Source organism: Balaenoptera borealis, assembly GCF_965194805.1.
Source record: "Balaenoptera borealis genome assembly, chromosome: 14".
Classification (NCBI taxonomy): Eukaryota; Metazoa; Chordata; class Mammalia; order Artiodactyla; family Balaenopteridae; genus Balaenoptera; species Balaenoptera borealis.
Genome location: NC_138875.1, coordinates 65,781,126 through 65,809,111, shown reverse-complemented (window position 1 = coordinate 65,809,111; position 27,986 = coordinate 65,781,126). Strand labels below are relative to the sequence as shown.

General features: G+C 54.4%; 2 protein-coding genes across 11 annotated transcripts in view; one reads left to right on the top strand and one right to left on the bottom strand.

Moving 5' to 3' along the window:
- Nucleotides 1–5,158, top strand: part of GGT5 (gamma-glutamyltransferase 5) — a 27,249-nt gene extending 22,091 nt beyond the window's left edge. For 4 of the 6 annotated variants that reach the window (XM_082354768.1, XM_082354765.1, XM_082354770.1 and 1 more), the window contains 6 exons: nucleotides 461–597; nucleotides 929–1,119; nucleotides 1,517–1,623; nucleotides 1,763–1,881; nucleotides 2,019–2,129; nucleotides 4,355–5,158. In XM_082354768.1, coding sequence (XP_082210894.1) covers nucleotides 461–597; nucleotides 929–1,119; nucleotides 1,517–1,623; nucleotides 1,763–1,881; nucleotides 2,019–2,129; nucleotides 4,355–4,501 — 812 coding nt within the window. In that variant the 3' untranslated portion in view covers nucleotides 4,502–5,158. Of the gene's footprint in view, nucleotides 1–460; nucleotides 598–928; nucleotides 1,120–1,516; nucleotides 1,624–1,762; nucleotides 1,882–2,018; nucleotides 2,130–4,011 lie in introns of all 6 variants that reach the window. The other 2 variants (XM_082354767.1, XM_082354766.1) reach the window with 2 other exon arrangements.
- SUSD2 (sushi domain containing 2) lies at nucleotides 16–27,986 on the bottom strand. Of its 5 annotated transcripts, none has more exons than XM_082354760.1 (17): nucleotides 27,412–27,986; nucleotides 25,742–25,949; nucleotides 25,411–25,562; nucleotides 24,764–24,931; nucleotides 24,100–24,274; nucleotides 23,780–23,981; nucleotides 23,460–23,545; nucleotides 23,107–23,375; nucleotides 22,874–23,017; nucleotides 22,619–22,777; nucleotides 22,014–22,262; nucleotides 21,629–21,901; nucleotides 21,321–21,497; nucleotides 21,149–21,251; nucleotides 14,566–14,684; nucleotides 3,677–3,905; nucleotides 16–233 (listed from the first exon to the last, which is right to left on the bottom strand). In XM_082354760.1, exons 1-15 carry the CDS (start codon nucleotides 27,485–27,487, stop codon nucleotides 14,639–14,641), a joined length of 2,487 nt encoding a protein of 828 aa, XP_082210886.1. In that variant the 5' UTR covers nucleotides 27,488–27,986; the 3' UTR covers nucleotides 16–233; nucleotides 3,677–3,905; nucleotides 14,566–14,638. The 5 variants fall into 5 exon arrangements, with proteins under 5 accessions (XP_082210886.1, XP_082210889.1, XP_082210888.1 ...); XM_082354763.1 differs by lacking the exon at nucleotides 14,566–14,684 and adding an exon at nucleotides 5,444–5,534; XM_082354762.1 differs by lacking the exons at nucleotides 16–233; nucleotides 3,677–3,905 and adding an exon at nucleotides 5,446–5,534.

Here is a 27,986-nt window from a genome sequence, read left to right as displayed (position 1 = left end):
CAAATTACCAAAACCTGGTGGCTCAGACAACAGAAATTTATTCTCTCATAGTTCTGGAGGCCAGAAGTTCAAAATCAGGGTGCCTGCAGGGACACATTCCTTCCGGGGGGGCCTGGGGGAGAATCTGTTCTTTGCCTCTTCCAGCTTCTGGTGGCTGCCGGCATTCCTAGGCTTGTGGCTGCATCCCTGCAATTTCAGCCTCCGTGGTCACACAGCCTCCCTCTTCTCTGTGTCTGTTTTATAAGGATATATGTGGTTACATTTAGCGCCCACCCGGATAATCCAGGATAATCCGCTCCTCTCAAGATCCTTAATTTAATCACACATTTGCCATACAAGGTAATATTCACTCTTTTTCCATATAAGGTAGTATTCGAAGGTTCTGCGAATTAGGACATGGACAAATCTTTCTCAACCCACTACACAGGATGACCCCCACCTGCGCCCACCCCCTCCCCAGGGTTCAACTTTTCCGCGGAGTCGGTGGCCAGGCCCGAGGGGAGGGTGAACTTGTACCATCACCTCGTGGAGACGCTCAAGTTTGCTAGGGGGCAGAGGTGGCGGCTGTGGGACCCTCGAAGCCACCCAGAGGTCCAGGTGAGGTGCCCTGAGCTGGTGGAGAGCCCCCTTCCCTGCCCGAGGGCTCAGCATGAAGGGAGGTTCAGGCCAACGGGTGCTCCGTCCACAGACCCTGAGAGCCTGGCGGGTGAGGCTGGAGGGATGTGTACACGGTTGGTTCTAGAACAGGATGGCCTGGCAGTGGCCCAGAGCAGGGAGGGTGGAGCAGTCTGGGGACTGAAGGGAGCCCTGGAGGGGCAGGTATGGGAGGGCAGTGGTGGCGCTGCGTCTCTGACACCCTTAGGGGACCTTCTGCTCTGTGACCCCACCTGGCCTCTCACTGACCCCGTCACCTGTCTGCCCACCCCAGAACGCCTCCCAGGACCTGCTGGGGGAGGCTCTGGCCCAGCATATCCACCAGCAGATCGACAGCCGGGGTGACCACCAGCTCAGCCACTACAGCCTGGCCGGGACCTGGAGCCACAGGATGGGCACGGCCCACGTGTCCGTGCTGGGGGAGGATGGCAGTGCTGTGTCCGCCACCAGCACCATCAATACGCCGTACGTGGGGCCAGGGGCAGGCGGGCAAGCCCCACTCCATTCCCTAGACCTGAGCCCTTCACCCCCAGCCTGGCCTCCCAGCACCTCCCTGGCTGTGTCCATCGAGTGGTACCTTGTTTTTCCCTCTCCTGTGTCAAAAGGGTCCTACACCCTGACACCTCTGGCCGAAAAGGCTGCTGATGGGGTGGCCCTGAGCCAGGATGAGGACGGGCCTTACAACCAGAAGGATGCCGTGGTGGGGGGCAGGGTGGATCTTCGGGGGCAGGGACAGGGAGGGAAGAGCAGTTCCAGGATGCTGGAGGGCAGCTGCTAAAACGAGGGGCTTCTGGAGGGCTGGGGCGCAGCCCGTGTGTGTCGGGAGCCCACGGCCCGCGCCCAGCTCTGCCTCTGTCCACAGGTTTGGAGCCATGGTGTACTCACCGCGCACGGGCATCCTCCTCAACAACGAGCTCCTGGACCTGTGCTGGAGGCACCCGCGGGGCTCCGGAGTCACCCCCCCTCCCGGTGAGCACAGTGCCCCGGGGCGAGAGGAGGGAAGGGAGGAAGGCCGGGCAGGCCCAGCACAGAGACAGGGATGGAGGGGGCAGCCCCGGGGGGCGCTGGCTCGGAAGCGAGGCTGCACTGATACCCGTCCGGCCTCCAGTTCCAGGCGAGCGGCCCCCGTCATCCATGGTCCCCTCCATCTTGGTCAACGCAGCCCAGGGGTCGAAGCTGGTGATTGGCGGGGCTGGCGGGGAGCTCATCATCTCTGCTGTGGCCCAGGTGAGTCTGGGGGCTCCTGGATGGAATGTGCCCTCGCTGGGCGGCCCTGTTGTCCTGCTGTCCTGGGAGGGGTTGGGGAGGGTGGCTGGTGCCCCTCCCTCCCTGCCTGCCTGCATCCTTCTCTCCCCCATCATCAGGCCATCATGAACAAGCTGTGGCTGGGCCTTGACCTGCAAGCTGCCATTGCGGCCCCCATCCTGCACGTGGACGGCAAGGGCCGGGTAGAGTACGAGCCCAGCTTCAGCCAGGTGAGGCCGTGGGCCAAGCCACCGCTAGGCGGACGCCTCAGTGCTTGCCTTCAGAGCCCCTGATGAGGCCTCAGCTTTTGAGTGTGCCCGGTGCACTTCGGCTTTGGGGGCCACCAGGAGTTGAGAAGCTCCATGGGAGAGGCAACAGGCAGCTAGTCTCCACGGCAGGGGCCAGGGTGTTGTTCACATGACTCCCAGAACGAGCTCCCCTGCACCTTGGTCCCTGCTCTTTCTGGGCCATTCTCTCTGGAAGCTACTCTCCCCGGCTGCGGCCTCTCAGACTCTCCCTCATGGTGATCTGCTTCCTTGTGTGATCTGCAGCTTTTATCTGCGGGTTTATTTGTAAAGGAGTCTACTATTCCTGGGAGTCTGCAGAGGGATTTCCCTCCAGGGCACTGGGTTCTTGGATCCCCACACAAGCAGGCCCAGGAGCTAAATTCTCTTGTGGGACTCCCAGCCCCTCCCCTCCACCTGGGCAGATGGCTGGTCTCCTTGGAAGGTCTCTGGGCTGGCAGATGCCCTCACTAGGACCCACTTTAAAAGACTAGCAGCTTTTCAAGGCTCCAAACTTCATGCCCAGGGTCCATTCAAGCAGCTGGGGTTCAAGGTCATCAAAGCTGCCTTTCCTGTTATGAGCTTCTCTGGTCTCAAGGCCGCCTCCCAGGGCCCTTGGAATTCTGAGGACCACAGAGTAAGGGGCCTTGAGTACAAGGGGGTGTGTAGTCCTGAGAACCTTAGTCTTTGGGCCTGGAGACTAAGGACCTCAGCCCGTCAGGCCCAAACTCTCAGAGTCCGAGGCCCTCCCTCCCAGCCTCCCACCCTCCCTGTGCAGGGTCCTCCCTGTGGCAGGAGGACTTGATGCTCTCCCAGGACTCCTCCTCTTAGGCCCTTCTCCTTGACCTTGACTGAAGGTCTTTACTCTGTGAACACCATTCTCCAAGGACCTCAACTCTGAGAATTTGGACCTGACAGCCTGGAATCCAGAGAACCCTGAGCCCACGGCCCTCAGCTCCCTGGAAGTTAGAGTGTTGGCCACACAGGTCAGGGCCTCCCATGGAGAACATCTGAGGTGCTGGGTGGAGACCTTGAGTCTCCAAGGGCCCTCAGAGCCAAGGCCCAGGCCTGAGGCCAGGAGGGTCGTTGTTCCTCAGGGCCTTGGAGTTTGGCCACTATGACCCTAAGGAACAGTGTCCGAGGACCACAGGTCCTGCCTGTGCCTTCCAACCTAAGGACACTAGGTAATCAGCGTGTCAGGCAGAGATACACCCAAGGCCATAGCGCCTGGAGACCTCACCGTACCCGTGGCTCAGGTCCTGGAGGCCCTGGTTCTGGGGACTGCAGGGCACCTGGAACCGAGGGCCCTGGTGGGCGGGGGTCCTTGGCCTTAAGTGGGAATGTGGGGCCCGAGTAACACAGGTCTCCACGTGCCAGGATTTGTGTGAAGGGTCACAGACTGGCAAGTGTGGGGACCAGGCCCCAAAGCAATGTACTCAGGCCCTCAGACACCAACACCTGGGCCCTGATGCCCTCCAATTCCACACACTCACCGTCTCAGACCTGAGCCTTTACAGCCTGTGCTCGGAGTGCCTCACCCTTGGGGACCGTTGGTGCCTGTGGCCTGGGGTCCATGTCCTCGGACTCATGGGTGTTCAGAAGCCTCCAGCTGACTCCTCCACCAGCGGGGCCCTGGAGAGTCTTGGACCCCCGTCTTCTCATGCTGGTGTTGAGATGGCAGGTCCTAAGCCACGAACAATGCTGGCATCAGGGCCATTCCTCCTGTCCAGGGCAGGAGCCAGATGTTAAGTTGGGCCCTTCTTACGTATGGGTGACCTGGGACTCCGAAGGGCCCAAGCTCTGCCTTCTAGAAGACTTTGCTTTCAAGGTCCTCAAAACCTTGAAAGCTACCTTCTCCACAGAAGCCCTTGGACTCCTTGCTTATCACGTTGAGGCCCCTGGTGTCCTTGATCCAGGACAGAAGTGAACCTGCATCTCAGCTTCCTTCTCGTCCGGGCGATGTCCTCCTGTCATATCCCCTGGAGCCCAGGCTTCTCCTCTGGGGCCTTTGGAGTGGGAGGCCGTAGACTCCATGCCTGCAGACCAGGCTGCATCCAGCGCCCCTCTCTCCTCTCCCAGACCGCCCCTGCCAGTCCTGCCTCCTCGGCCAGGGTCCTCAGCTCCCTGCCCGGGTCCCAGCCCCTCCATGACCAGCCTTCTCTGCTCTCCAGGAGGTGAAGAAGGGGCTCCAGTACCGGGGCCAGAACCAGACCGAGAGGCCTGTTTTCCTGAACGTGGTCCAGGCCGTGTCCCAGGACGGGGCCTGCGTGTACGCCGCAGCAGACCCCAGGAAGGGTGGGGAGCCCTCAGGCTACTAAAGAGGCTGCTCCCTCCCCACAGCTGGGATCCCGCCCGGCGTGCACCCAGGCTGGCCTGGTCCATGGGACCGAGCGCTCCGGCAGAATCTGGACCCCTTGGCTGGACGGTCAGCCTGGGGCTTCAAGAGGTGGGGACAGCCCAGCAGATGGACGGCTGTGGGGGCCGAGCCCTCCCCTCCCAGAGCCCCTGTGGCCCTGCCCTGACCCCTCCAACCTCCCCAGGCCTCTCAGCCAGGACTGTGCCCCCACCCCCCGAAGCCCCATTCTCCAGCTGTGTATCTTCCAGTCCAAGATTGAAGAAGAGGCTGCACCACGCCTGATTCAGGGTCGAGGTGGGGAGGGGACCTTCAGAAAGCACATGCGGTGAGCTGCAGCCCTCCACACACACCACCACGGAGCCGGGGAAACCAGACACGGGCTGGGCCTTCTCCAGGCCACCCCTGGACACTTGCTGGGGCTCCACACATGGTTGCCCGGACCCACCCGTTGGGAGGAAGACAGGGGTGTGGCCTGGGGGCACCTGTCCCTGGCTCCTGGGGGCCCTTGGCCCAGGCCCGTCCTGGAGCTTGTCCTCCGTGCCAGGAAAAGGCTGGATGAAGCAAGACCTAAGCCCTCCCCAGCCCCCAACTCCAACATGTTCTCACCCTCAGCACTGTTGACATTTTGGGTGAGTCATTCTTCGCGGGGGCGCTGTCCACACACTGTAGGCGGCGGAGCGGCATCCCTGGCCTCCCCTTGCTAGATGCAGTGTCACCCCACCCCCACAGCCAGTCACCAAACCACCCCCGATTGAGACCCACGATCCCCCAGCCACCGTGGATGGCTTTGCCAGCTCCTGGGTGCGCCGCCCTCCCTGTGTGGGGGGGGGGGGTCCTGCCCCATGCCAAGTCCTGGGAGCATTGGGAGTTCTTGTTTCACCCCAAACATCCCACAGGGGCGTACCTCTACCTGGAAGGGCGCCACTGCAGATCCATCACCTCCCACTGTGCCCGGAGTTCAGCCGCACAGGATGGGTCGGATGTTGCTCCTGTGCCTGCTGGGACAGAGCACTACACACTGAGGGCCTTCAGACAACAGACACCCTCGCTGCAGTGCCTCCCAGCTGCATCCCCAGAGCAAGATAACGGTGTCCCTGCACTCCTGACTCACCCTCTGCCATCCCTGGGACCCTCACCGCCCCCTGGAGCCTGTTAACCACTTGTGAGCTGATGGGTCCCTGCCCAGGCTCTAGCCCAGGTTTCTGGACCGTCAGACTCACATACCCACTCATCCACCCACCGACTCACCTCCCACCTCCAGAGCACCTGGGATCCATAGGCATCTCGGACTCAACACACCAAACTAGAAGCCAGCTCTGAGGCAGCCGGAAGTTCTCCGGTGGCCCCCTCTCCCCCCTCCATGATAGTCACCCAGTCCCCTCCCTCCATCTGTGTGGCTTGGCCTTGGTTCCATCTCTTTGTCCGTTTCTGCCTCCTTGCCGCTGCCACAGCCTCGATCCACTTCCTACTCGTGACAGTGATGAGCCTTGGAAAATGCATACCTGATCCTGCCATGAGGCCACACAGAGCCCTCCTTGGCTCCTGGGTGCCCCTGGAGGAAGCCCATTCCTCTCGCTCCCTGCTCATCCCACCCTAGGTTACTTGCTCGGCCCCTGCCCACATCCCTCCTGGACCACAAGCAATGCCAACCAAGATGCATTCCCAGCCCAGTTAGCGACTCTTACAGCCTCTTTAAACAGAGGAAATCAAAGCGGTATCTTCAAAATAACATTCACATCAATATAGATCAGCCCCCACAGAATATAGCTAAAGCAGGGCTCAGAGGAAAATATATTGCCTTAAATAGTTACATTAATAATAATCAAAACAAATAAAGTATCTAACATATGAAGTTAGTAAAAGAACAATCAGAACAGTAAGGAAGGCAAAAGGAAGAATTTAGTAACAACTGAAGCAGAAATTGATAAATTTGAAGTCAGAAGAACAGATCTTTGAAAAAGATATAATATATAAGCTATTAGCTAGCCAATTAGTAAAAATGAAGGATGTGTAAATACACACAAAAAAGAAATGAGAACAGGGAAATAACCTAAGCTATAGAGGAAGTTAGAAGTACTAGAAAAGATTACTCATTTTAATAAAAATAAATTTGGAAACTTGACAAAATAAATTACTTTCTAAGATGATATAAGTAGAACTGCGATACTTAACACATACTAAAAACACTGCCACTTATCTGAAATTCAGATTTAATTGGCAGGCTTTATTTTTATTTGCTAAATCTGGCAAGCTTAAGTATAAATGACAAACGGGTCCAAGAAAGAGCAAAGGTCTAGACATGTCAATGATCGCAAAAAAAAAACTGAGAACGTGGCAGGAACACTGGCCTACCACAAATGCCCTTCTGGAAAGTTTCCCAGGCGAAGTGTGTCCTGCCATTAGGATCAGAGGCCTCTCTTGCCAGTTAAGCCGCCACAGTGTAGAGCGGGGAGGAACATTTCCACATTCACTTTTTGAAGTCAGCATAGGACTAGCCCCAAACTTGGCAAAGCACACCAAAGACCAATTGTGTTCGGGAAACTCAACACAAAACTCCTCAAACAAATACAAGGAAGGAGACTCCAAGCAACACATTCAAAAGGACAGGGTGTCCGGGTGGGGCCGACACCAGTACTGCTGGGAATGTCCATGAGAGGGACTTGTACTCCTCCTCTTTCACCAGAGGAGAAAAATCACAGAGTTCTCTCATGGAGAGGCATTTGACAAAATTCAACACTCATTCTTGATTTAAAAAAAAAAAAAAAAAAACCCCACAGACAAAACAACAACAAAACACTGAATAAAATGGAAATAAATGGATATTCCCTTAACATGAATAAATATCTCAAAACATCAGTAACATCTGTTGGACAATGACCATGGCTCCGTGCTACTCTATTGCTTTACATGTATTAATTCACGTAATTCTCCCTAATGAAAGGGAGCTATGATGAGCCCCATCTTACAATGAGAATACTGACGTACTAAAGCTCCCAGGGCCCTGTGGAGTAAGTGCCAGAGGTGGAAACTGGGGAGACAGATGGAGAAAATGAGTCTTGACCCCTACCTCATACCATATACAGAAATTAATTCGAGATGAATCTTAGGCCTAAATGGGAAAACTAAAATAAATGCCTGGGCAACCAGTCCAGAATCATTTATTACAAAGACCTTCATTTTCCTCATTGAATTACATCAGTGCTTTTGTGAAACAAACAAAAAAAACTCAAGTAAACCAAGCCATCAGATTTTAAAACACACTGTAAACATACAGTAGGTTAAAACAGCATATGAATAAACCTCAGAAATCAATCAACCACAACACAAAGTTCACAAAGAAATGCAAATATATGGGAATTTTGTCTGCTAAAAGAGCATTTCAAAGCAGTAGGAAAAAGATGAATTGCTAACAATCAGTATTAGAACAAGTGGGTAGCCACCTGGAAAACAGTAAAGTGGGACCCCGGCCTTTTATTTATACCAAATTAAATGCCAGTTGGACCAAAGATTTAACAGTTAAAAATAAAACCATACAGGGCTTCCCTGGTGGTGCAGTGGTTGAGAATCTGCCTGCTAATGCAGGGCACACGGGTTCGAGCCCTGGTCTGGGAAGATCCCACATGCCGCGGAGCAACTAAGCCCGTGAGCCACAATTACTGAGCCTGCGCGTCTGGAGCCTGTGCTCCGCAACAAGAGAGGCCGCGATAGTGAGAGGCCTGCGCACCGCGATGAAGAGTGGCCCCCCGCTTGCCACAACTAGAGAAAGCCCTCGCACGGAAACGAAGACCCAACACAGCCATAAATAAATAAATAAATAAATAAATAAAGTGAAACCTTAAAAAAAACCATACAAATATTGTAAAAAAAATGAGAGAAAATTTTATTTATGTTCTTAGAAAGGGGAAGTCCTTATTTAGGCATGACATAAAATCAAGAAGCCATATTAAAGGGACTTCCCTGGTGGTCCAGTGGGTAAGACTCCACACTCCCAATGCAGGGGGCCTGGGTTCGATCCCTGGTCGGGGAACTAGATCCCGCTTGCTGCAACTAATAGTTCGCGTGAGGCAACTAAAGATCCCGCGTGCCACAACTAAGACCTGGCGCAGCCTAAATTAATTAATTAAAAAAAAAAAGAAGCCATACTAAGGAAAGGATAAATTGGGACTTCCCTGGCAGTTCAGTGGTTAAGACTCTGCCCTTCCAATGCAGGGGGCAGGTTTGATCCCTGGTCGGGGAACTAAGATCACACATGCCATGCGGCGTGGCCAAAAAATTAAAAAAAAAAAAAAAAGGATAAATTTGAACATATAAAAATTTAAAATTTTGATGTGAAAAATATTTCAAAAGACCAATGAAAACCTTGCAGAAAGACAGTTTCAATACGTGATCTGGGGCTGGTTACTTTAATATTTAAATATTTAATATCAAAGACCAAGTATCCATTAGAAAGATGCACAGGGATATGACTCATTAGACCACAGAAAGAGAACTACAAGTCGCCATTTCAACATATAAAAAATTGCTCAACCTCACTGATAAATGCGCCAATTAAAAAAACAATGAGATCCACAGGGACAAAGCAAATGGCTCCAGCCCAAAGGCTTCCTCTGTGAACGCTTCCAAACACTGATGGAACAAAAAACACCAGTCTTACACAAACTCTTCCCGAGAACAGAACAGAGAAAACATTGCCCAACTTTTAATAAGGCCAGCATAATCCTGAGAGCAAAACCTGACAAAGAAACTTCATGAAAGAAAAGTAGAGGGTGATTTCATTCATGCACAGAGATGCAAAATTCCTAAATGAAATCTGAGCAAGTCAAATTCATATATATAAATTCATCACTACCAATTTGGGTTTATTCTGGGAATGCATGATTGGTTGAACATTACAAAATCAAGCAATGCAATTCACTGTATTAACATACTAATAGAATAAAGAAGAAAAATCATTCCCCATCTCAATAAATGCAGAAAAGCATTTGATAAAATTTGCCAACTTTCACAATAAAAATTCTCAGTAACTAGAAGTAGAAGAAAACTTCCTTAATTTTATAAGTTGCGGCTACAAAACCCTACAGTAAACATCATACTTCATGGTAAAACATACAAGCCTTCCTTTTGAGATTGAGACCAATTCCTTTTGAGATGGAAACATGCATTGCTAGCTTTCATCATTTCCTTTCCATACTGAAAGAGACGTCCTTGCCAGGGCAATAAGGTGAGAAAAACGAACAAAAGGTATAATTGGAAAGGAGGACATAAAACTGTCAATATTTGTAGATACTTAACAGGTAAACTGTTAGAAATAAGTCAATTGAACAAGATCACTGGAATCAAGGAAAATATACAAAAATCAATGATATTTCTACATCATTCATAAATAGAAAACACTTTTTTGAACTGAAATCACTTACAATAGCATTAAAAAAAAAAAATCCACGCCTAGAAGTAAAACTAACAAGTATGCAAGACCTCTACACTGAACACTGCAAAATATAACTGAAGAATTTGAAGAAAACGAATAAATGGAGGATTATACTACATTCATGGACTAGAAGGCTTAGTGCTGTGAAGATGCCAATTCTCCCCACATTCACCTATAAATCCAATGCAATCCTAAAAAAAATCCTCACAGGTTTGTGTGTGTGTATGTGTGTGTGTGTGGAAATTGGCAAGCTGATTCTAAAATTCATATGGAAACACCAAGGACCAGGACTAGCCCAGGCAATCTTGAGGAAGAACATGAAGGAGAGGGACTTCCCTGGTGGTCCAGTGGTTAAGACTCCGAGCTTCCGATGCAAGAGGCCTGGGTTTGATCCCTGGTCAGGGAACTAGATCCCGCATGCCACAACTAAAGACCCCACGTGCTGCAGCTAAAGAAAAAGATCCTGCATGCCACAACAAAGATCCTGCATACTGCAGCTAAGCCCCGGTGCAGCCAAATAAATAAATAAAAATAAAATAAAATATATTATAAAATAAATAAAATATTAATAGGCAGAAGACCTAAATAGACATTTCTCCAAAGAAGACATACAGACGGCCACGAAGCACATGAAAAGATGCTCAACATCACTAATTATTAGAGAAATGCAAATCAAAACTACAATGAGGTATCACCTCACACCAGTTAGAATGGGCATCATCAGAAAATCTACAAACAAATGCTGGAGAGGGTGTGGAGAAAAGGGAACCCTCTTGCACTGTTGGTGGGAATGTAAATTGATACAGCCACTATGGAGAACAATATGGAGGTTCCTTAAAAAACTAAAAATAGAATTACCATATGACCCAGCAATCCCACTACTGGGCATATACCCAGAGAAAACCGTAATTCAAAAAGACACATGCACCCGAATGTTCATTGCAGCACTATTTACAATAGCCAGGTCATGGAAGCAACCTAAATGCCCATCAACAGACGAATGGATAAAGAAGTTGTGGTACATATATACAATGGAATATTACTCAGCCATAAAAAGGAACGAAATTGAGTCATTTGTTGAGAAGTGGATGGATCTAGAGACTGTCATACAGAGTGAAGTAAGTCAGAAAGAGAAAAACAAATATCGTATATTAACGCATGTATGTGGAAACTAGAAAAATGGTACAGATGAGCCGGTTTGCAGGGCAGAAGTTGAGACACAGATGTAGAGAATGGACATATGGACACCAAGGGGGGAAAACTGCGGTGGGGTGGGGATGGTGGTGTGCTGAATTGGGCGACTGGGATTGACATGTATACACTGATGTGTATAAAATTGATGCCTAATAAGAACCTGCAGTATAAAAAAACAAACAAACAAAACAATTAATACTAAACTTTCATTGGGTTATTTGTATGGAATTATGTTAATATAAATGTTTCAGACATTACATGAAATTTCTAAAAATCTTATATTTGTATTTGTGTGGAAATATGTATGGAAATATGTTAATATAAATGTTTCAGACATTATATGAAATTTCTAAAAATCTTATATTTGTATTTGTATGGAAATATGTATGGAAATATGTTAATATAAATGTTTCAGACATTACATGAAATTTCTAAAAGTCTTATATGTTCTGGTATAATGTTATAAGTAATAATCCTAGTTATTACTTTAAAATGTATAGCTCAGAAATAACTAATTTTCTTGTCAACTGCATTATTATGAGCTTTCATCAAATCTTTAACAGTGGTCATTTTTAAGTCTTTTGTCATTTACAGACAGTTCTGGGTGTACTCTGATGCTTTTGCAAATATGTTCCTATAAAAGGCTTTCATCTTCAAGAAATTCATGGAAAAAACTCTGACAAGTACAGGTTTCTGGTAACTGACTGTACTGCTGAACTGAATGAATAAGCATTTTCAGAACTCTAATGAAAAACAGATGAACTCATAAAAGTGCTAACAAAAGATCAAGATGAAAAAAAAAATCAATTACATGGGACTGAGTGAACTGATGAGGATGAGTATAATTTTTGTGACTTTCTGTCTGAATTAAAAAAAAAAAAATCCCACAAGGACTCAGAGGCAAAGAATATACAAATCAATTTTCACTGCAAAGTAAAGGAGCTGTTACAGTGGAGGATTGCTGGACTGAATGTCAATATTATGACATAGTATGAGTGTGTTTCATGTTTGGTAATTGCAATCATTGTTGCTTTTGTTGTGGTCATCCATGTACAATGCTTGGTGTCAGTCTATTTATCTCTTGTAAAAATAAAATACAGTGTGTGTGTGTGAAAAAAAAAAAAGACTGAACTCAAGTGATCATGGGAACTGCTCCATAAAAAAAAAAAAAAAGGAAAGATATGGCCAATTAAAAAAAAAAAAAGAACATAAAGGAGGACTCACATTACCAGATGTCAGGAACAAGCTATGGTAATAAAGGCAATTTGGTATTGGTGCAAAAATAAACTGGGCAGGGCTTCCCTGGTGGTGCAGTGTTTAAGAATCCACCTGCCAATGCAGAGGACACAGGTTCGATCCCTGGTCCAGGAGGATCCCACATGCCATGGAGCAACTAAGCCCATGCGTCACAACTACTGAGCCTGTGCTCTAGAGCCCACGAGCCACAACAATTGAGCCCATGCGCCACAACTACTTAAGCCCATGTGCCTAGAGCCCATGTTCCGCAACAAGAGAAGCAACCACAATGAGATGCCCGCTTACCGCAAAGAAGCGTAGCCCCTGCTCACCGAAACTAGCGAAAGCCTGCACAGCAACGAAAACCCAATGCAGCCAAAAATAAATAAATAAAATAAATTTTTTTAAAAATCTATCAAAAATAAACTGGGCAATGGGACAGAACAGAAAGTCACCTGACCTCTGACAGAGGAGACACAGCAGTGCAATGAGAAAGGAATGCTGTTTCAATAAACAGTGCTGAGTCAATCAGATAGCCAGATGAAAAATGTGTATCCTGACTCCTACCTCACACCATGCACAAAAATCATTCCAGATGGCTGGCAGATCTAATTATGAAATATCACACAATAACACTTTTATAGGAAAATACAGAACAGCTTTGTGACTTGGGAGAAGGCACGTGTTTCTTAAACAGGACACAAAAAGTACTAACTGTAAAAGAAAAAAATGGATAAACTGACCTATATAAAAATTAAGAACTTCTGTTCAACAAAAGACATTAAAATAGTGAAAAGGCAACCCATGGAATACGAGAGTATCTGCAGTGCTTATATCTGACAATAAACTCTTACCCAGAATAAAGAACTCCTACAAATCAATTAGAGAGCTCCAGATAACCTGACGGAAAATGGGCAAAAGACTTGAACACACCTCATAAAAGAGGAGCTCTGGATGGCCAATGAACATACAAAGAAATGCACAGCTTCACTAGTTGTCAAAAAAAAAAATGCAAAATAAATCCACAATATGCTACCACTATATACCCATCAGAATAGCCAAAATTCAAGAGACCAACAATGCCAAGTGTTGGCAAAAATATGGCAAAATGGGGACTTCCCTTGCAGTCCAGTGGTTAAGACTCCACACTTCCACTGCAGGAGGCATGGATTTGACCCCTGGTTGGGGAACTAAGATCCCACACTAACATTCCACTTCTATAAACGAAGTACAAATACAGAGGTTATTTAAAAATATATATATATATGGCAAAATGGAATTGCCATTCGCCGCCAGTGGGAACATCAACTGGTAAAACTACTTTGGAAAACCAGTATTACCACAGTATAAAACTACCACACTCCTACCTCATGCCCAGCAATGCTACTCCTAGGAACTTACCCAATATAAATGCATATGTCTGTAACTGACCAGGACCCTATGGGGCCTTCCTGGAATAGACCCTGCCCCCTCCAATGTCCTCCGCCTGCCTCTCTGTCTATAGAAAAACTTTAGTCTCCAAGGCCTTCCCTGAGTTCCAGAGAATACATTTAATCAGAGAAGTGACAAATGCAGAAAGAAAGGAGAATAGCCAAGCAAGACAAAATAATAATAGTTTAGCCATTAAACAAAGTCAAGGACCTTCAGCTCCTCCTCAAGGGCTACAGGTAATATTCTGAGCTATGTCCTTTGAGCCATTTTGCAGATACTGAAACCCCCACCAGGTGGAAGAAGTTAACTGCATGCTGCCCACTAGCACATAGACCCCAGACCAGTCGGAACCAGAAGGATGACGATGTTGACTCCCAATTACCTCACCACCAACCCATCAGAAAAATGCCCACGACCTGACCACGCACCCTGAAACCTCCCTCCCTCACCCTGTCTTTAAAACCTTTCCCTGAGGGACTTCCCTGGTGGTGCAGTGGATAAGACTCCGCACTCCCAATGCAGGGGACCCAGGTTCAATCCCTGGTCAGGGAACTAGATCCCACATGCATGCTGCAACTAAGAGTCTGCGTGCCACAACTAAGGAGTCCACGTGTTGCAACTAAGGAGCTGGCAAACCGCAACCAAAACCTGGTGCAACCAAATAAATTAATTAATAATAAAATAAAACCTTTCCCTGAAAGCCATCAGGGAGTTTGGGCCTTCTGAGCATTAGCTACCTGGACTCCTTGCTTGGTCTTGCAATAAACACTGCACTTTCCTTCAGCACAACTTGGTGTCAGTAGGTTGGCTTTACTGCACGAAGGCGAGCAGACCCACATTTGGTTCGGTAACACATCTGTGCATCAAAAGACACATACAAGAATGTTTATAGCACTAGCCATTATAGCTCCAAACTGAAAATCACCCCAAAGTGCCTCAACAGGAAAATGGTTAAACAAATTCATTAGCTGAAATAACACTCAGAAAAAATAAAAAACTCAAAGCAGAACACCTCAACATGGATGAATCTCATAAACATAATATGCACAAGCAGCTAGATGCAAAGAGCGTCGACTCTAGGATTCCACCTGTGTGAAGGACAAACCAGGCAGAACTCGCCTATAGGGTGAGAAATTGGTGGTTGAGCTGAGGAGGAGGGAGAGGACAGTGTCTGATAGAGAAAATGTTAGGGGTGACCAGAGTGGTGGTTCACTGGGCATGTTCACAAGCTGTACCCTGAGCAGTGCACTCTCTTGCTTACAACTTATACTTTATTTAGCAGAGTTCCATCAAAGAAGCAGGGCCCACACCATGGGAATTGGGCAAGGGGTCCCTGTAAGGCTACTGTCTCCCATGGGATGCTGCAGCCTGAGGTCCATGTGGCAGAGTCAGGAGGCAAGATGGATGGAAAGTGGAGGGAGGACCCAGAGCTGACTGGAGCCCATGAGGATGGGCTGAAGCCCACATCCCTTCTTGTTGCCAAGGGCGACAAAGGTTTCTTGCAGCAGCTGGACCGCTTTGTCACACACCTGACCCAGGAGAATGGATTGAGGGTGGACTGGGAGGAGGTGGAGTAGTTGCCTGGATTCCGCTGGTGCTGATGAGCTGGGTCAGCAGGCGTGCCACAAGGAGTGTGACCTACAAAAGAGGTTGCCAATTCCCTTCCACCCTCCCAATCCTGCGCAGGAATCTCTCTTGTGGTCCTAACCCAAAACACATTGGGAAGGGAATTCCGGGAAAGCCGGTCAGCCTGACGGAGGCCCCACAGTGTGTTTCACTAACTGACAAAGAGCAAAAAATCTGAAGGCTCCTTATGCTGATGAGGGTGTAGGGGGCCCAGCAATCGCGTAGGTTGGTGGTGAGTGTCAGCGGGTACAACTCTAGGAGGAAAACAAATGTGTCGTTTAACCAGTCCATCGGACTTCCTTGGTGGCGCAGTGGTTAGGAATCCGCCGGCCAGTGCAGGGGACACAGGTTCAAGCCCTGGTCTGGAAAGATCCCACATGCCGCGGAGCAACTAGGCCCGTGTGCCACAACTACTGAGCCCGTGTGCCTAGAGCCTGTGCTCCACAACCAGAGAAGCCACCGCAATGAGAAGCCCACGCACCGCAACGAAGAGCAGCCCCCACTCGCCACAACTAGAGAAAGCCAGGGCGCAGCAACAAAGACCCAACACAGCCAAAAATAAATAATATAAATAAATAAATTAAAAAAAAAAAAAAAAAAAAAAACCAGCCCATCATCTTGTGTGACTTTCCCCTACAGGTGAACCTGAACTTACTTACCAAGCACAACAGCGTTTGAAGAAGCAAAAGGCTGTCCACCACCTGGGGAATGACTAAGTAAATTCCTCTGTTTGAGTTTTAAAATTTTCTAATTGTAGTAAAATACAAATAACAGGGCTTCCCTGGTGGCGCAGTGGTTGAGAGTCTGCCTGCCAATGCAGGGACATGGGTTCGAACCCTGGGCTGGGAAGATCCCACATGCCGCGGAGCAACTAGGCCCGTGAGCCACAGCTGCTGAGCCTGCGCGTCTGGAGCCTGTGCTCCGCAACAAGAGAGGCCGCGACAGTGAAAGGCCCACGCACCGCAATGAAGAGTGGCCCCCACTTGCCACAACTAGAGAAAGCCCTCGCACAGAAACGAAGACCCAACACAGCTAAAAAAAAAAAAAAAAAAAAAAAAAATTCAGTGTTGTAATTCTAAAAAAAAATACAAATAACACAGGACTTCCCTGGTGGCTCAGTGGTTAAGAATCTGCCTGCCAATGCAGGGGACATGGGTTCGAGCCCTGGTCTGGGAAGATCCCACACGCCGCAGAGCAACTAAGCCCGTGCGCCACAACTACTGAGCCTGTGCTCTAGAGCCCGCGTGCCACAACTACTGAACCCACGTGCCACAACTACTGAAGCCCACGTGCCTAGAGCCCATGCTCCATAACAAGAGAAGCCACCGCAATGAGAGGCCCGCGGACCACAACGAAGAGTAGCCCCCGCTCGCCGCAACTACAGAAAGCCCGTGCGCAGCAATGAAGACCCAACGCAGCCAAAAACATATAAATAAAATAAATTTAAAAAAAAAAACAAATAACAAAACCTTTACCGTCTTAACCATTTCTAAGGGTCCAGCGCAGTGGCATTAAGTACATTCACATAGTTGCACCACCATCACCACCACCCATCTCGACCTTTTCATCTTCCCAAACTGAAACTGTCCCCATTAATTGACAGCTCCCAGGAGTTACCTGGTGGTCTGGTAGTTAGAATTTGGTGCTTTCACTGCCATGGCCCAGGTTCAATCCCTGGTCAGGGAACTTGCCGAAAACAACAGCTCCCCATTTCCCCTCCGCAGCCCCTGGCAACCTCTACTCTACCCTCTGTCTCTTTAATTTGCTCTAGGGACCTCATGTAAGTGGAATCATGCAGTATTTGTCCTTTTGTGTCTGGCTTATTTCACTTAGCATAATGTCCTCAAGGTTCATCCATGTTGTAGCAGTGGTCAGAATGTCCTTCCTTTTTATGACCCGATAATATTCCATTGTACAGATAGACCACATTTGTTTATCTATTCACCTGTTGATGGACACTTAAGTTGCCTCCACCTTTTGGCTATTGTGAATAACGCTGCTATGAACATTGCAAGATCCACTGAATTTTTTAAAACCTTTTGCACATAGTATTTATCTTCAACACTAATGAAAAACATAAGGCCATCTTTTCACATCTCTGCCTGTTGTGTATAGTTCAGGGGACCAATTGCTGCAACACATAGACCCCAAAATGTACTATGGCTTACTCACAAGGGAAGTTTATTTTTTGTTCCCAAAGCAGTACTGGATGGGTGAATAGGTGGGGATGGGGAGATCCTTCCACGTGCTGGGGACCCAGGTTGGCATGGCTTCCAGTCACCTGTGCATCATCGGGAGCATGGGGAAGGGCCTGCAGGGGGTTGCCTGTGGAGGTGTTAAGGACCAGCCCTGGAATTGCCCCACCCGCTCCTGCTAGAAACCAGTCACATGACTGCACCAACTGCAAAGGGTGCTGGGGAATGTAGTCCAGTGCTTTCAGAAGGGCACCCAGACTGTGTGGCTGCAGAGTATCTACTGGACCTCACTTCTCTAATGGCTTCTGTCCTCTAAAATTCAGCTGGAGCCAGACTCCTCCAAGAAGCACCCACCTGGCCTCCTGCTCCCACAATGCACTACACCGATCACACCCTCCTCCAGAGCAACGTGGACCATGGGGACAGGGGTCTCCCAGCAGAGGCCTGGCCCGGGGCAGGGACTCGGTCACCTGGGGCTGTGTGGGAGGAAGCAGCCTGGTGGAGGGGTCCCTACTCCCCACATTGGTCCCTTCCCCCCACATCAGCCCCTTCCCACTGTTCAGCCAACAGGAGGCCCAAGTGGGAGGCTGGAGGGGAAGTGGTGCTTTCCCCTCCTCGGGAGGCTAGAGGCCTCTGTTGGTGGGGCAATTGCCTCTGTGGTGAGGGCCCCACGCAACCACATGGTTCTCACTTTCTTGGGGACCTGGCCTGGCTCCTTGGCCTCCCCCACCCTTTGTCCCTCACTGGCTCCTATTTCACTTCCCAGCTCTCCCATTACCTGCATTTCCAAGTCCCTGGATTACTATCCTCCAAACCCCAACTAGTACAAGGGACAGGGGACTGGCCGCTGGGTTCTGGTGCTGTCACTCCCTAGGGCTGCGGTTTGGGGAGACCACCTCTCTGAGGCCAGGGTGCCTACTGTTTATGTTTCTAGGGAGTCTATGCCCAGCTCTGGGATCTTGTGCCCTCACACAGGCCCTGCAGCACCCCAGACTCCCAACGGGCCCCTGGGAAAACCCCTGCCAGGTGTTGGGGCTTCCCAGCCTGGCCGGCCCCTGGCACTGGGAAGGCCTGACGTCTGGGGCCAGGGCCACGATGGATCCCTTCTCCTGCCAGGGCAGCTCCAGGGCCTGCCTTAGAGGGACAAGAGTAGGGTAGGGAGCCTGAGGGAGGCCATGCTTTATTTTCAGGATGAAGCCTGACAGGGGAGGCACCTCTGCTGCTGCCCTCCATGTTACTCCTCAGACCTGAGTGCACTGCCCATCCTCTGAGCCTTTGCCCAGGCTATTCCTCTACCTGGAAAGCCCTCTGACCAATCACACCTCTGAGGCCAGTCTGGAAGCAGTGACGCTGCCCCTGCCCTCCTGCCCTGACCAGGAACCTGACCCTCACCCACTGTCAAGGGCCTGGCCCGACCTGGCTCGGCAAGGGAGGCACTGGGGCTCAGGTTGGTGGGAGGCCAGCCCTGCCTTACCTCATCTGCAGAGAGGAAAGTACCTGCCCAGGGGCCAAAGGGTGGGCCCTCAGCCCCCCTGTCCTGAGCTGGAAGCCCAGAGGTTGGGGGGAGGTGGGTGGGGTCTGGAAGGACAAGAAGCACTGACCCCAGCCGCCTCCACCAGAGTCTCCTCGGCACCACCCCCAGGACTCCCACCCCCCCAATCTCGTCTTAGCTCTGTTCAAATGGGCCCCACTGTGCACACTCCAGGAATCCCTGCAGACGGGATCTGCCGCTGCCCCTGCCCACCCCTCTGCCAAAGGTGAGGCTGAGGAGGTAGGGAGGCCTGGCCTCGATCCAAATGGTCAGTGCCAGCTGGATGACCTTGGGCAACCCATGCAACCTCTGAGACTGGGGGATGACTCGAGGCCCCCCCCCAGATGAGGGAGACAACCCATGCAACCTCTGAGACTGGGGGATGACTCGAGGCCCCCCCCCCAGATGAGGGAGATAAAGAGGTGGGCCTGCATGAACCTTGGCCGAGGTTGTGACCACAAGCCTGCTGGCCCAGCTGCACTGCTCTCCCTGATGGCCTGGCTCCCTGTGTAGCCTCCGCCTCCACTGTTCTTACCCTCTGCTGCCCCCACGTGGCCACTCTTGGTGCTGAGGTGAGGGGGCTCCACTCACAGCCTCCCACCCAGGGCTCCAGATCTCGTGGGCAACCCCCTGCCCCTCACTCCTCTCAGGCAGAGCTGCCCGCCCTGGCCAGGGGGCGCCAACCTCCAACCCCACACTCCCTGGTGCTTTCTCCATCTAACACCTATGATGCAAAGCTGACCCCATCCTACCCTGCCCAGGCGTGCCCACAAGCCCCATTCAGCACCCTTGCTACAAACGGGGCAGCGGTGGCATGAGGCCTGGGCCCTGTACTAGCTTCTGGACACTCCTGGGCAAAGGGCTCAGGGACCGGGACCAGTTGGGCATCGCATTACCAGACTGCCTCTGGGGCTGTGACAGGGCAGGGTGGGGGGCCCAGGGCCAGGCTGCCAGCTTGCTTGTTCCCTACACTTGGGGAGGGTGGGCCGCCCAGCCCTGTCCCTTCTCTTGAGTGCCCAGCGTAGCACCCCATGGAGAACCCTTCCCCTCCCCACCACAACGTGGTCATTGTTCTAGATCCCACTTTACAGATGGAGAGACAGAGGTTGGGGAGAGACCGGTCCCAGGTGACCTGCCAGTGGACGAAGGCCTCAGACCCAGGTTGCTCTGGGTGCTGTGGGACCGCACAGGGCAACAGTGGGACTCCCCGGAACCGAGGCACAGCACGAGCATCAGGACACCAGGGAAGGGGCACCAAAGGCTTGTTTCCTCCCCCAACAGGCAGGGAGGGGTGTTTCAGGAGATGTTCCAGAGACAGAATTACAAGCCTGGAGCTTAGAGGGTGACTCTCCACACCCAAGTCTGGACCCACCTACAGTCTCAGGCCAGGCCCAGGGTCTGGGAATCAAGGCAGCTCGGCCCTGGGGCTCCCTGTTGGGGCACCAGGACTCAGTATACTGGGAATCAGCATCATGGGCACGGGATCTGAGGTACTGGCCTTTGCATATCAGGTGCTGGAGTATTAGGGCTCGGGAGACAGGCCTCAGAATTCAAGGGTATGGAGTCTCGGGCCTGGGGAATTAAGAGTCAGGGGTATGGGGGGAACAGAGCCTCGGGAACTCCACAGTGACCACTCAAGGTCCGGGTCTTTGGTGACAGAGCAGGGCACCGGGCTTTAAAGGCTCAGGTTCAGGTGTCCGTGTCCCAGGTGTATGGTGGTAGGGATTTGTGGATCCAAGTACTGGGGTGCACGTTCTTGGGAGTTTGGGAGGCTGGTCTTTGGCCCCGGGGAGGTTCTGTGTGCCCTGTGCCGCCGGCCAAGCGTGCTTTCCTCAGGGTCGCGAACCCCAGACGGCCCTGCAACAGAGACTGGATCTAGAGCAGGCCCAGTGGTCCCACCCGCGCCCCGGGGCGCCAGGAGAGCCTAGGAGGGTCGGATGGGGGTCTGGGAGGGCGGAGGGGTCTCACGTGTTGCTCTTCCTGCGGCGTAGGAGCACGTAGACGAGCGCGACGAGAGCCACCACCGCCAGGCCTCCAAAGATGACGCCCAGCAGCACTGCGTAACTCCGCCCTGGAGAGGCGGCAGGCGGCAGGCTGAGAGCTGGTGGGAGGGGCCGGTAGGTGGGCGGGGCAGCCTCACCTGGCTGGCAAGTCGGGGTGGGCCGGGACCAGGTGCCATCAGCCTGGCAGGTGCTGGCCTCGGCCCCGGCCAGGCTGTAGCCGCTGTCGCAGTGGAAGTGGACAGTGGAGCCCACCAGGTACCTCATGCCCTCCTTGTGCCCATTGGAGGGCGGGGCCAGCCAGCCACAGGACACCACTGGGGCAGGGGTGGGGCACAGACGACAGGCCTGAGCTGCTGACCACAGCCACCAGCCTGGGGGGCCGTGTCCCAGCGCCCGGTGCCCGCCGCCCTCACCCACCGCCGCCCTCACCCACCGCCGCCCTCACCGGGCTGCAGGCTCTGCGCGCGAAGCAGGTGCTGCCTGTGGACCAACCGCGTGGCGTTGCCCACACTCAGGCTCCCGGTGGCCGCCACGTCGAAGTTGCAGAAATTGTTGTCCCCACACAGTTTGGCCACCTCACTCGCCTGGCTGGGGCTGGAGGTGGTCTCCTCGGGGAAGAGGGGCAGGAAATTGGGGTCATGCTTGGGCCGAAGCAGGAAGTTTTCCACCAGGAACTTGGAGTCGTAGGTGAGCAGGGAGGAGGCGTTCTCCACAGCCCCTGGGGAGACAGCAGCAGGCCTGGCTGGTGGGAGGGCCTGGGGGTTCCCCCCCACCTCCACTGAGCAGCCCCCAGCATGGTGCTCCCTCCCCTCCAGCCTGTGGTCACTCACAGTCAGCCCCAAACTGGAACAGTTCTCGGGAACTGGCACTGGGGGGCAGGACCTGGCCGCTGCGCAGGGTGAAGTCGTCTGAGGGGTTGTCATTGAGTGTCCCAAGGAGGCCTCGTGTGTGGGTCAAGAACTTATTGGGCAGCAGGACCACCACACTCAGGAACGGACCCTGGACGCTGACCTCCAGGCCGGCCCCTGATGACAGCATGACTGATACTCTGTCCCCAGCAGCTACTGACAGGAACATGCCTGGACACAGGGGGAGCTGGAGTCAGGGCTGCCCCTGCGGGCACCTTGCCGTGACCCCAGAGCCCCGGGATGCATGGGCCGGCACCCATGGGCTCAGGGGCAGGGGAGGGCATCCCCAGGGCCCAGCCTGCTATGACACTCCACCACCCCGGGCAGTGGATCTGAGGTGCCCAGGCCCTAAAGGGAGCCCCCATACCAGGGCCGTGCGTGGAGGTTGCCTGTCGGCCCTCACACCCTGACTCCACCTCCCCATCTGCGCCCTGGACACCTCCGCCTGCTTTCTGCCAGGGCCAGAGAGAGGTGTGGAGGCCCCGGTGGGGAGGGCAGGGGAGTGGGGCCCCCACCATCCCACTCACCCTTCAGGTCCATCCATCTTTGCTCCTTGAAGCTGAGCACCTCCTGGTTCAGCAGCACCTGCAGGGCCCCAGCCCCATCCCTCAGCCGGACCTCTACCACATCTGAGTTGCCCTCCTGGACAGCCACAGCAGTCAGCCCTGTGCCTCGGTCCTGAGAGCCTGGGATGATGGGTGCAAAATGGGGTCCACTCGGCTCAGCCTCCCCCTCCCCAGGGATGACCCTGAGCCACCCAGAGCCTCAGGGCCCAGCCTCACCCTCGGGCGTCATCCTGGTCTGGGCCCGCGCCTGCACCCTCAGGTCGGTCCCAGAGGCCTCCAGCAGCACGTACTCGCCGCGTCCGTTGAATGTGAAGTTGGTGCCATCGAAGGTGACAAAGTGTGGGTCCCCGAAAGTGGAGGCTGTGGAGAGCGGAGGGTCAGGTAGGTTGCCCTGGCCCCGCCCTGCCTGGGGCCCCGCCCTGGCCAGCACCTGCCCAGGCAGCACCCACCCAGGCGCGGGGGCTGGTAGCTGCGGCAGTCACTGGAGGGCCGCCTCTGCATGTAGCGGGAGCACTCGGGCGCCCAGAGGCAGCAGTAGTAGAAGCTGATGACATCGTAGATCCAGTGGGAGAGGCCCGGCACACGGGGCGGCACGCGGTATGGGGGTGCGCCCCAGTCGTGGCCGCGGTCCGGGGTGCTGCCACTGGTGGAGTCGGCTGTCAGGAGCTGTGTGCCCGCCGCCGTGTAGCAGCACTGCTGGCCTGAGCCATATAGGGGGCTGGGGGCACAGACAGGTCAGGGCCGCCTTGGCATCCTGCCCCCAGCCCCCACCCCGCACCCTGCCCACCGTCTCTGGGCTCACCTGGCTTGCACGGAGCGAACGCAGTGCACAGCCCCTGGGTGATAGGTGCACACGCTGCCATGCTCGATGTCACAGCCGTAGTCCGCCTGCAGAGCGGCTGGTTGCTGTCCCCTGCACTGGCTTTGGGCTCTGTCATCCCCTCCCTGGGAGCCAACCCCTCTGGGGCCCTGGGCCCTCAGACCCCAACCTTACCTCCCAGGTCTCTACCTGCCTCCCCCTGCACTGCCTTGGGAGGCACAGCCGTGTGCCTAGTGGGGGCAGCTGGCCCCGCCTGTCCCCTCGCTCCCTACTGGGCCCTGACTGGGGCGGGGGGGGCTCACTTGGAAGCGCCCAGAGTCAGCCTGGGCCTGGGCCAGGGTGCAGGGGCAGTCGGGCAGCTCCTCCAGGAAGTTGGGCAGCTGGTCCTCCAGTTCCTCCCAGGCCAGGCACTGAGCTCGGGCCCAGGCCACAGGGTCTGCCCGGAAGTCATCGCCCAGGTGCCAGGCCAGCGCATGCTCGTTGCTCCAGAGTGCGTGCACGTCCCTATGGGGACACACGCACACTAGGGGCCACCCTTCCTGCCCTCAGCCCTGGCTCCCCGTCCAGCGTGGGGGCAGCAGGCAGACAGGCCCCAGCCCATCTTCTGCAGGGAGGCCCTTACTTCTCCCCTGCGTGGTGTTTGCTGTTGACAATGCGAAGGGCACCCACTTTCCACCTCTGGTAGTTCTGAGGTGCAGGTTTTGGTGTGAAGGTGAAGGAGCCGGAGTTGGTGATGTTTGTGGCCAAGGAGTACAGGTACGACCACGCTGCCGTCCACTCCTGGGAGTACGGCTTCCCTGGGGGAGAGAAGGCCTTGTCAGCCCCCGGGCCTGTCCGAGGAACCCCGAGGCATGGGGTGGGGGGGTGGGACGCCAGTCTTTGGTGCTCAGAGCAGCCTGGTAGATGGACAGAAGGGTGGACAGATGACCACCATAGGAGGCCCTGCCCTGCTTGGGGAGGGAGCCAGGCCCAGGGCCGGCCAGCCATCCAGGGACTCAGAGAGGATGGGGCAGAGCCAGCCTTTTCTGTTTCCAGGATAAGCCTTGTATCCAGGAGCGGAGAATGGCCACACCTCCTCCTAGAGCTGGTACCCAAACAGCCAGGGCTCCCCAGCTTCCCTGTGCTGCTCCAGCCAGTTCCCCTTTCTTGCCTGCACTCTTCCCACTAGAAATCCCCACCTGGATTCCCCCCACCTGGAATCCCCTTTCTCCCATCTCTGCAAGCCCCAAACTCCTGACCCCACCAGGCCCCACAGAGGCAGCCTAGGGTTACTCTGCTGGCCTCACCTGTCTCCTTGTAGCCCCACAGCTCTATGGTGATGGAGTTCGTGGGCAGAGCCAAGGTGTTCCAGGTCAGGGTGAGGTTACCCTGGGTGCTGGCAGTGCCGTAGTATTGCCAGCGGGTCTCGTTCACCAGCTGGCTCTTTTCGGACTCTGACACTTTGCTGGGGTGCACTGGGCAGGGGGCAGGGGGCGAGGGTGAGGGGTGAGTGAAGGCCCGGGGCCCAGGGGGTCCAGGGGAAGAGGCCCGGGGCTCTTAGAGCTGTGGGGACCTCCCAAGGACAAAGCACAGCAGTCCCTCGGGAGCGATGCTCTCCCCCTGGTGGCAGGAAAGGGCAGGAACTGGGAGAGGCAGGGCCCTGCCCCCACCCATAACCAGGCCTCTGTCCTCCACCTGGCTGCTCCCCTCCCCTGGCTGGCCGAGAGCCACACTCCCTCTGGGCTGGAACTCCTGCATGGGTGCCAGCGGCGGGGAAAGGAGCTTGGGGAGCCTGCACCCAGGGAGTCGGGCGGGCCTCCAGAGGGACTGGTTCACCCAGAGTGGGCGAGCCAGGTGTGCATAGATTAGTGCCAGGGAAAGTCCCTGTGAGGGACCTGGGCCCGGGAGGGTGCGGCCTGGTGCCTCCGGTCTGGACCAGCATGTTGGGGCTCACCAGCCAGCCAGGTGCCTGAGCGTGGGAAGGAGCGGCCATTGTCCATGGAGAGCGTGAAGGGGATGCGGCCGGTCTCGTAGAGCAAGGGTGACACACAGTGCACTCGTCCCGAGGAGTCCACAAAGCCGCGGGTCTGGATGCTCTCCTTAAAGCTGTGAGGGTGGAGGAGGCAGGAGAAGCTGGGCCAGCGTGGGCTGACCTCTCTGAGGCTCCCAGCCTCCTCCCTGGGGAACCCATCCGGCCAGCCGTCCCAGTCCTCTGTCCCGGGGGCCCCACCCAACCAGCCAGTGGGTCTGGGCCCCAGCGTGCACAGAGCCCTCGGGCCTCCCACCTGCAGATCACGCCGTCAGTGGAGTTGGACCAGTTGAGATGCTGCACCACAAAATCCTTGCCACCCATGATGGAGCCCGAGTAGGGCAAGATCTCCAGGCAGAAGTCCCGAATGTCCGAGCAGCAGCTGGCCAGGCCGAAGCAGGTCGGGTGGCAGGAGCACGGCCCATCCTGGACTCCACAACGGTGGGAGCAGCTCCCCTGGGCACCTGGAGGAGAGGGCCCTGAGTGCCCAGCCTGGCCACCCCATGTACAGGGCCCACATCTCTTTCCCCCTGGAGCCTGTTAGAAGCACCCCCAGGAGAAAGCTGACCAGGAATTGCACTGACCACCACGTGGACCCAGTGGAAACCCATAGGGCCCATGGGGTGGGGTAACTCCTAGTCCAGTTGGCCTGAATGACTGGCTAGAATGAGGGGAGATTTGGGGAAATGTGTCCAGACATAAAACTTTTTGGGAGGAGCCCCTGGGCAGACTGACCCTTAGCTAACAAGTCCCGTACCTGACGGCGTCCTCAGATGGCTACACGTGCCTGACCCCTTGACATGGGCCGGGGACCTGTCTCCACTCCTAAAGCATCAATGGACCGGCAGCCTGGAGAAGAACCATGCTGGCTTGCCCGATCTGGGGTCTGGGATATGGCTACTAAGAGTCCCATTGGAGGCCCACTAGGGGCTGGCGCCCAGGCCGAGTTTGCCCCATCTCACTCCGCTGGGCAGTGCAGGCTCACCGGTTACGGCCCCACCCTCGGGGGAGAAGGCCAGGGGTTCTCCCCTCCGTTTAGGGGAGAGGAGGGACAGTTCCAGCAGAGGACCCAGCCAGGCCAGGAGAGGGGACAGGGTGGTTTGGTGGGGGGCTGTGGGCACCCATCGCCCTGGAGCTGGCCTGGCTGCGCAGATTGGAGGGTAGCGACTGGGGTGGGGTGCAGGACCGTCCCATCTGGCCCTTCCCTGCCATTCCCCAAAGGGGCCGGTCAAGGGTCAGGCTTGGGCCTGAGCCACCACTGCGGGCCCTACTTCACCCAGCACAGGGCCTGGCACTCAATAAATATTTATTGACCGAGACTGTGATGGCTTGAGGGGGTGGGGAAGGAGGCCCAGTGATGACTGTAAGTGAGATAAGTGGAAGGAAGGTGTTGGTGCTTCCCTGAGATGGGAGATAGGCCGGGGAGGGGGCTGGGGAGCTGGCAAAAACTAGCGCAGGCCAGCCCAGCCCGGGGGCCAGGGTCCTGGCTCTGGAGTGCGTGGCCTTCCCCTAGACTTTCTCGGGTTCAGCCCACCCTGAGAAGGACCCAGAATCCTGCCTCTGGCCAGGCAGGGGGCCCAGTGGGGTTGGGGGCTCCTCCATGTACAAACACACCGTCCATCGGGGCTCGAGGTGCAGGCCAAGGGCTTTCCTGAGCTCACCACCCCCTGGCCACCTCCCTCCCAGCCCGCCACCGCCTTCTGGCTCCCAGCCAGCTTAGGGTAGGCATGGCCCAGACCCCCCCATCCCTACCAGCAGCCCCTTGACCCTGGGCTCCCCAGAATTTCTTCTTAGCACCCCCAGTATGGTCACAGATGGCCCGACGGATGGACAGAGGCTGAGCCCAGGGAAGTTCTGCCCCGGGTCTGACTACAGCGGGCAGATGGACAGACAGACGGGAGACAGAAGGGCAGCGTGTGCGCGTACCTGCTGCAGGCCGGGGGCCTGGGCCGGGGGCTGTCACCAGCAGCAGCAGGGCCCAGGGCAGGAGAGACAGCTTCATGGTGCCTGCCTGTGTCTGCAGCCAGAGCAGCAGTGGCTGGGAGGTGGCGGCGGCTCACTCCCCACGGCCTGGCCCTGCCCCACACTGCTGCCCCACCCCACCCGGGTCCCCTCTCAAAGTCCACAGGTGTCCTATGCGCTAGCAGGGCCCTACTTGCCCAGTTAGCACATTCCTGGCCCGCGACTCGGGGAGGGGGGCCCACGTCCTGAAGCCGGATGTCCGGAGGCTGCAGCTCAGACCCTGGATCCCACCCCCGGGCCTGCTCTGGGGAGCCAGGCCAGGCTCCTGAAGGGGATGGGATGCTGCAGTGGGGATGAGGCAGGATTGTCCTTGCAATCCCAGGATTCCAGCCCCTGGGGTCCCAGGCCACAGGCCTGGCACCTCAGCTTCCCTGCAGGGAGCAGGGGGTCCCAGTTCCTCCCCACAGCCAGGTGGGGTTAAGGGAGCAAGTGACTTCCTGCTGGTGCCTGCTGCTGGCCGGCTGTGTGGGCGCTGGGGG

Excerpts from the sequence above, each read along its gene's own strand:
- SUSD2 (XM_082354760.1), bottom strand. The coding sequence starts at position 27,487 with ATGAAGCTGTCTCTCCTGCCCTGGGCCCTGCTGCTGCTGGTGACAGCC. Across the intron at positions 22,778-22,873 it reads GACCAGGATGACGCCCGAGG|GCTCTCAGGACCGAGGCACA; the intron begins GTGAGGCTGGGC and ends CCATCATCCCAG. Across the intron at positions 21,498-21,628 it reads CGCGCAGAGCCTGCAGCCCG|TGGTGTCCTGTGGCTGGCTG; the intron begins GTGAGGGCGGCG and ends CCCCTGCCCCAG.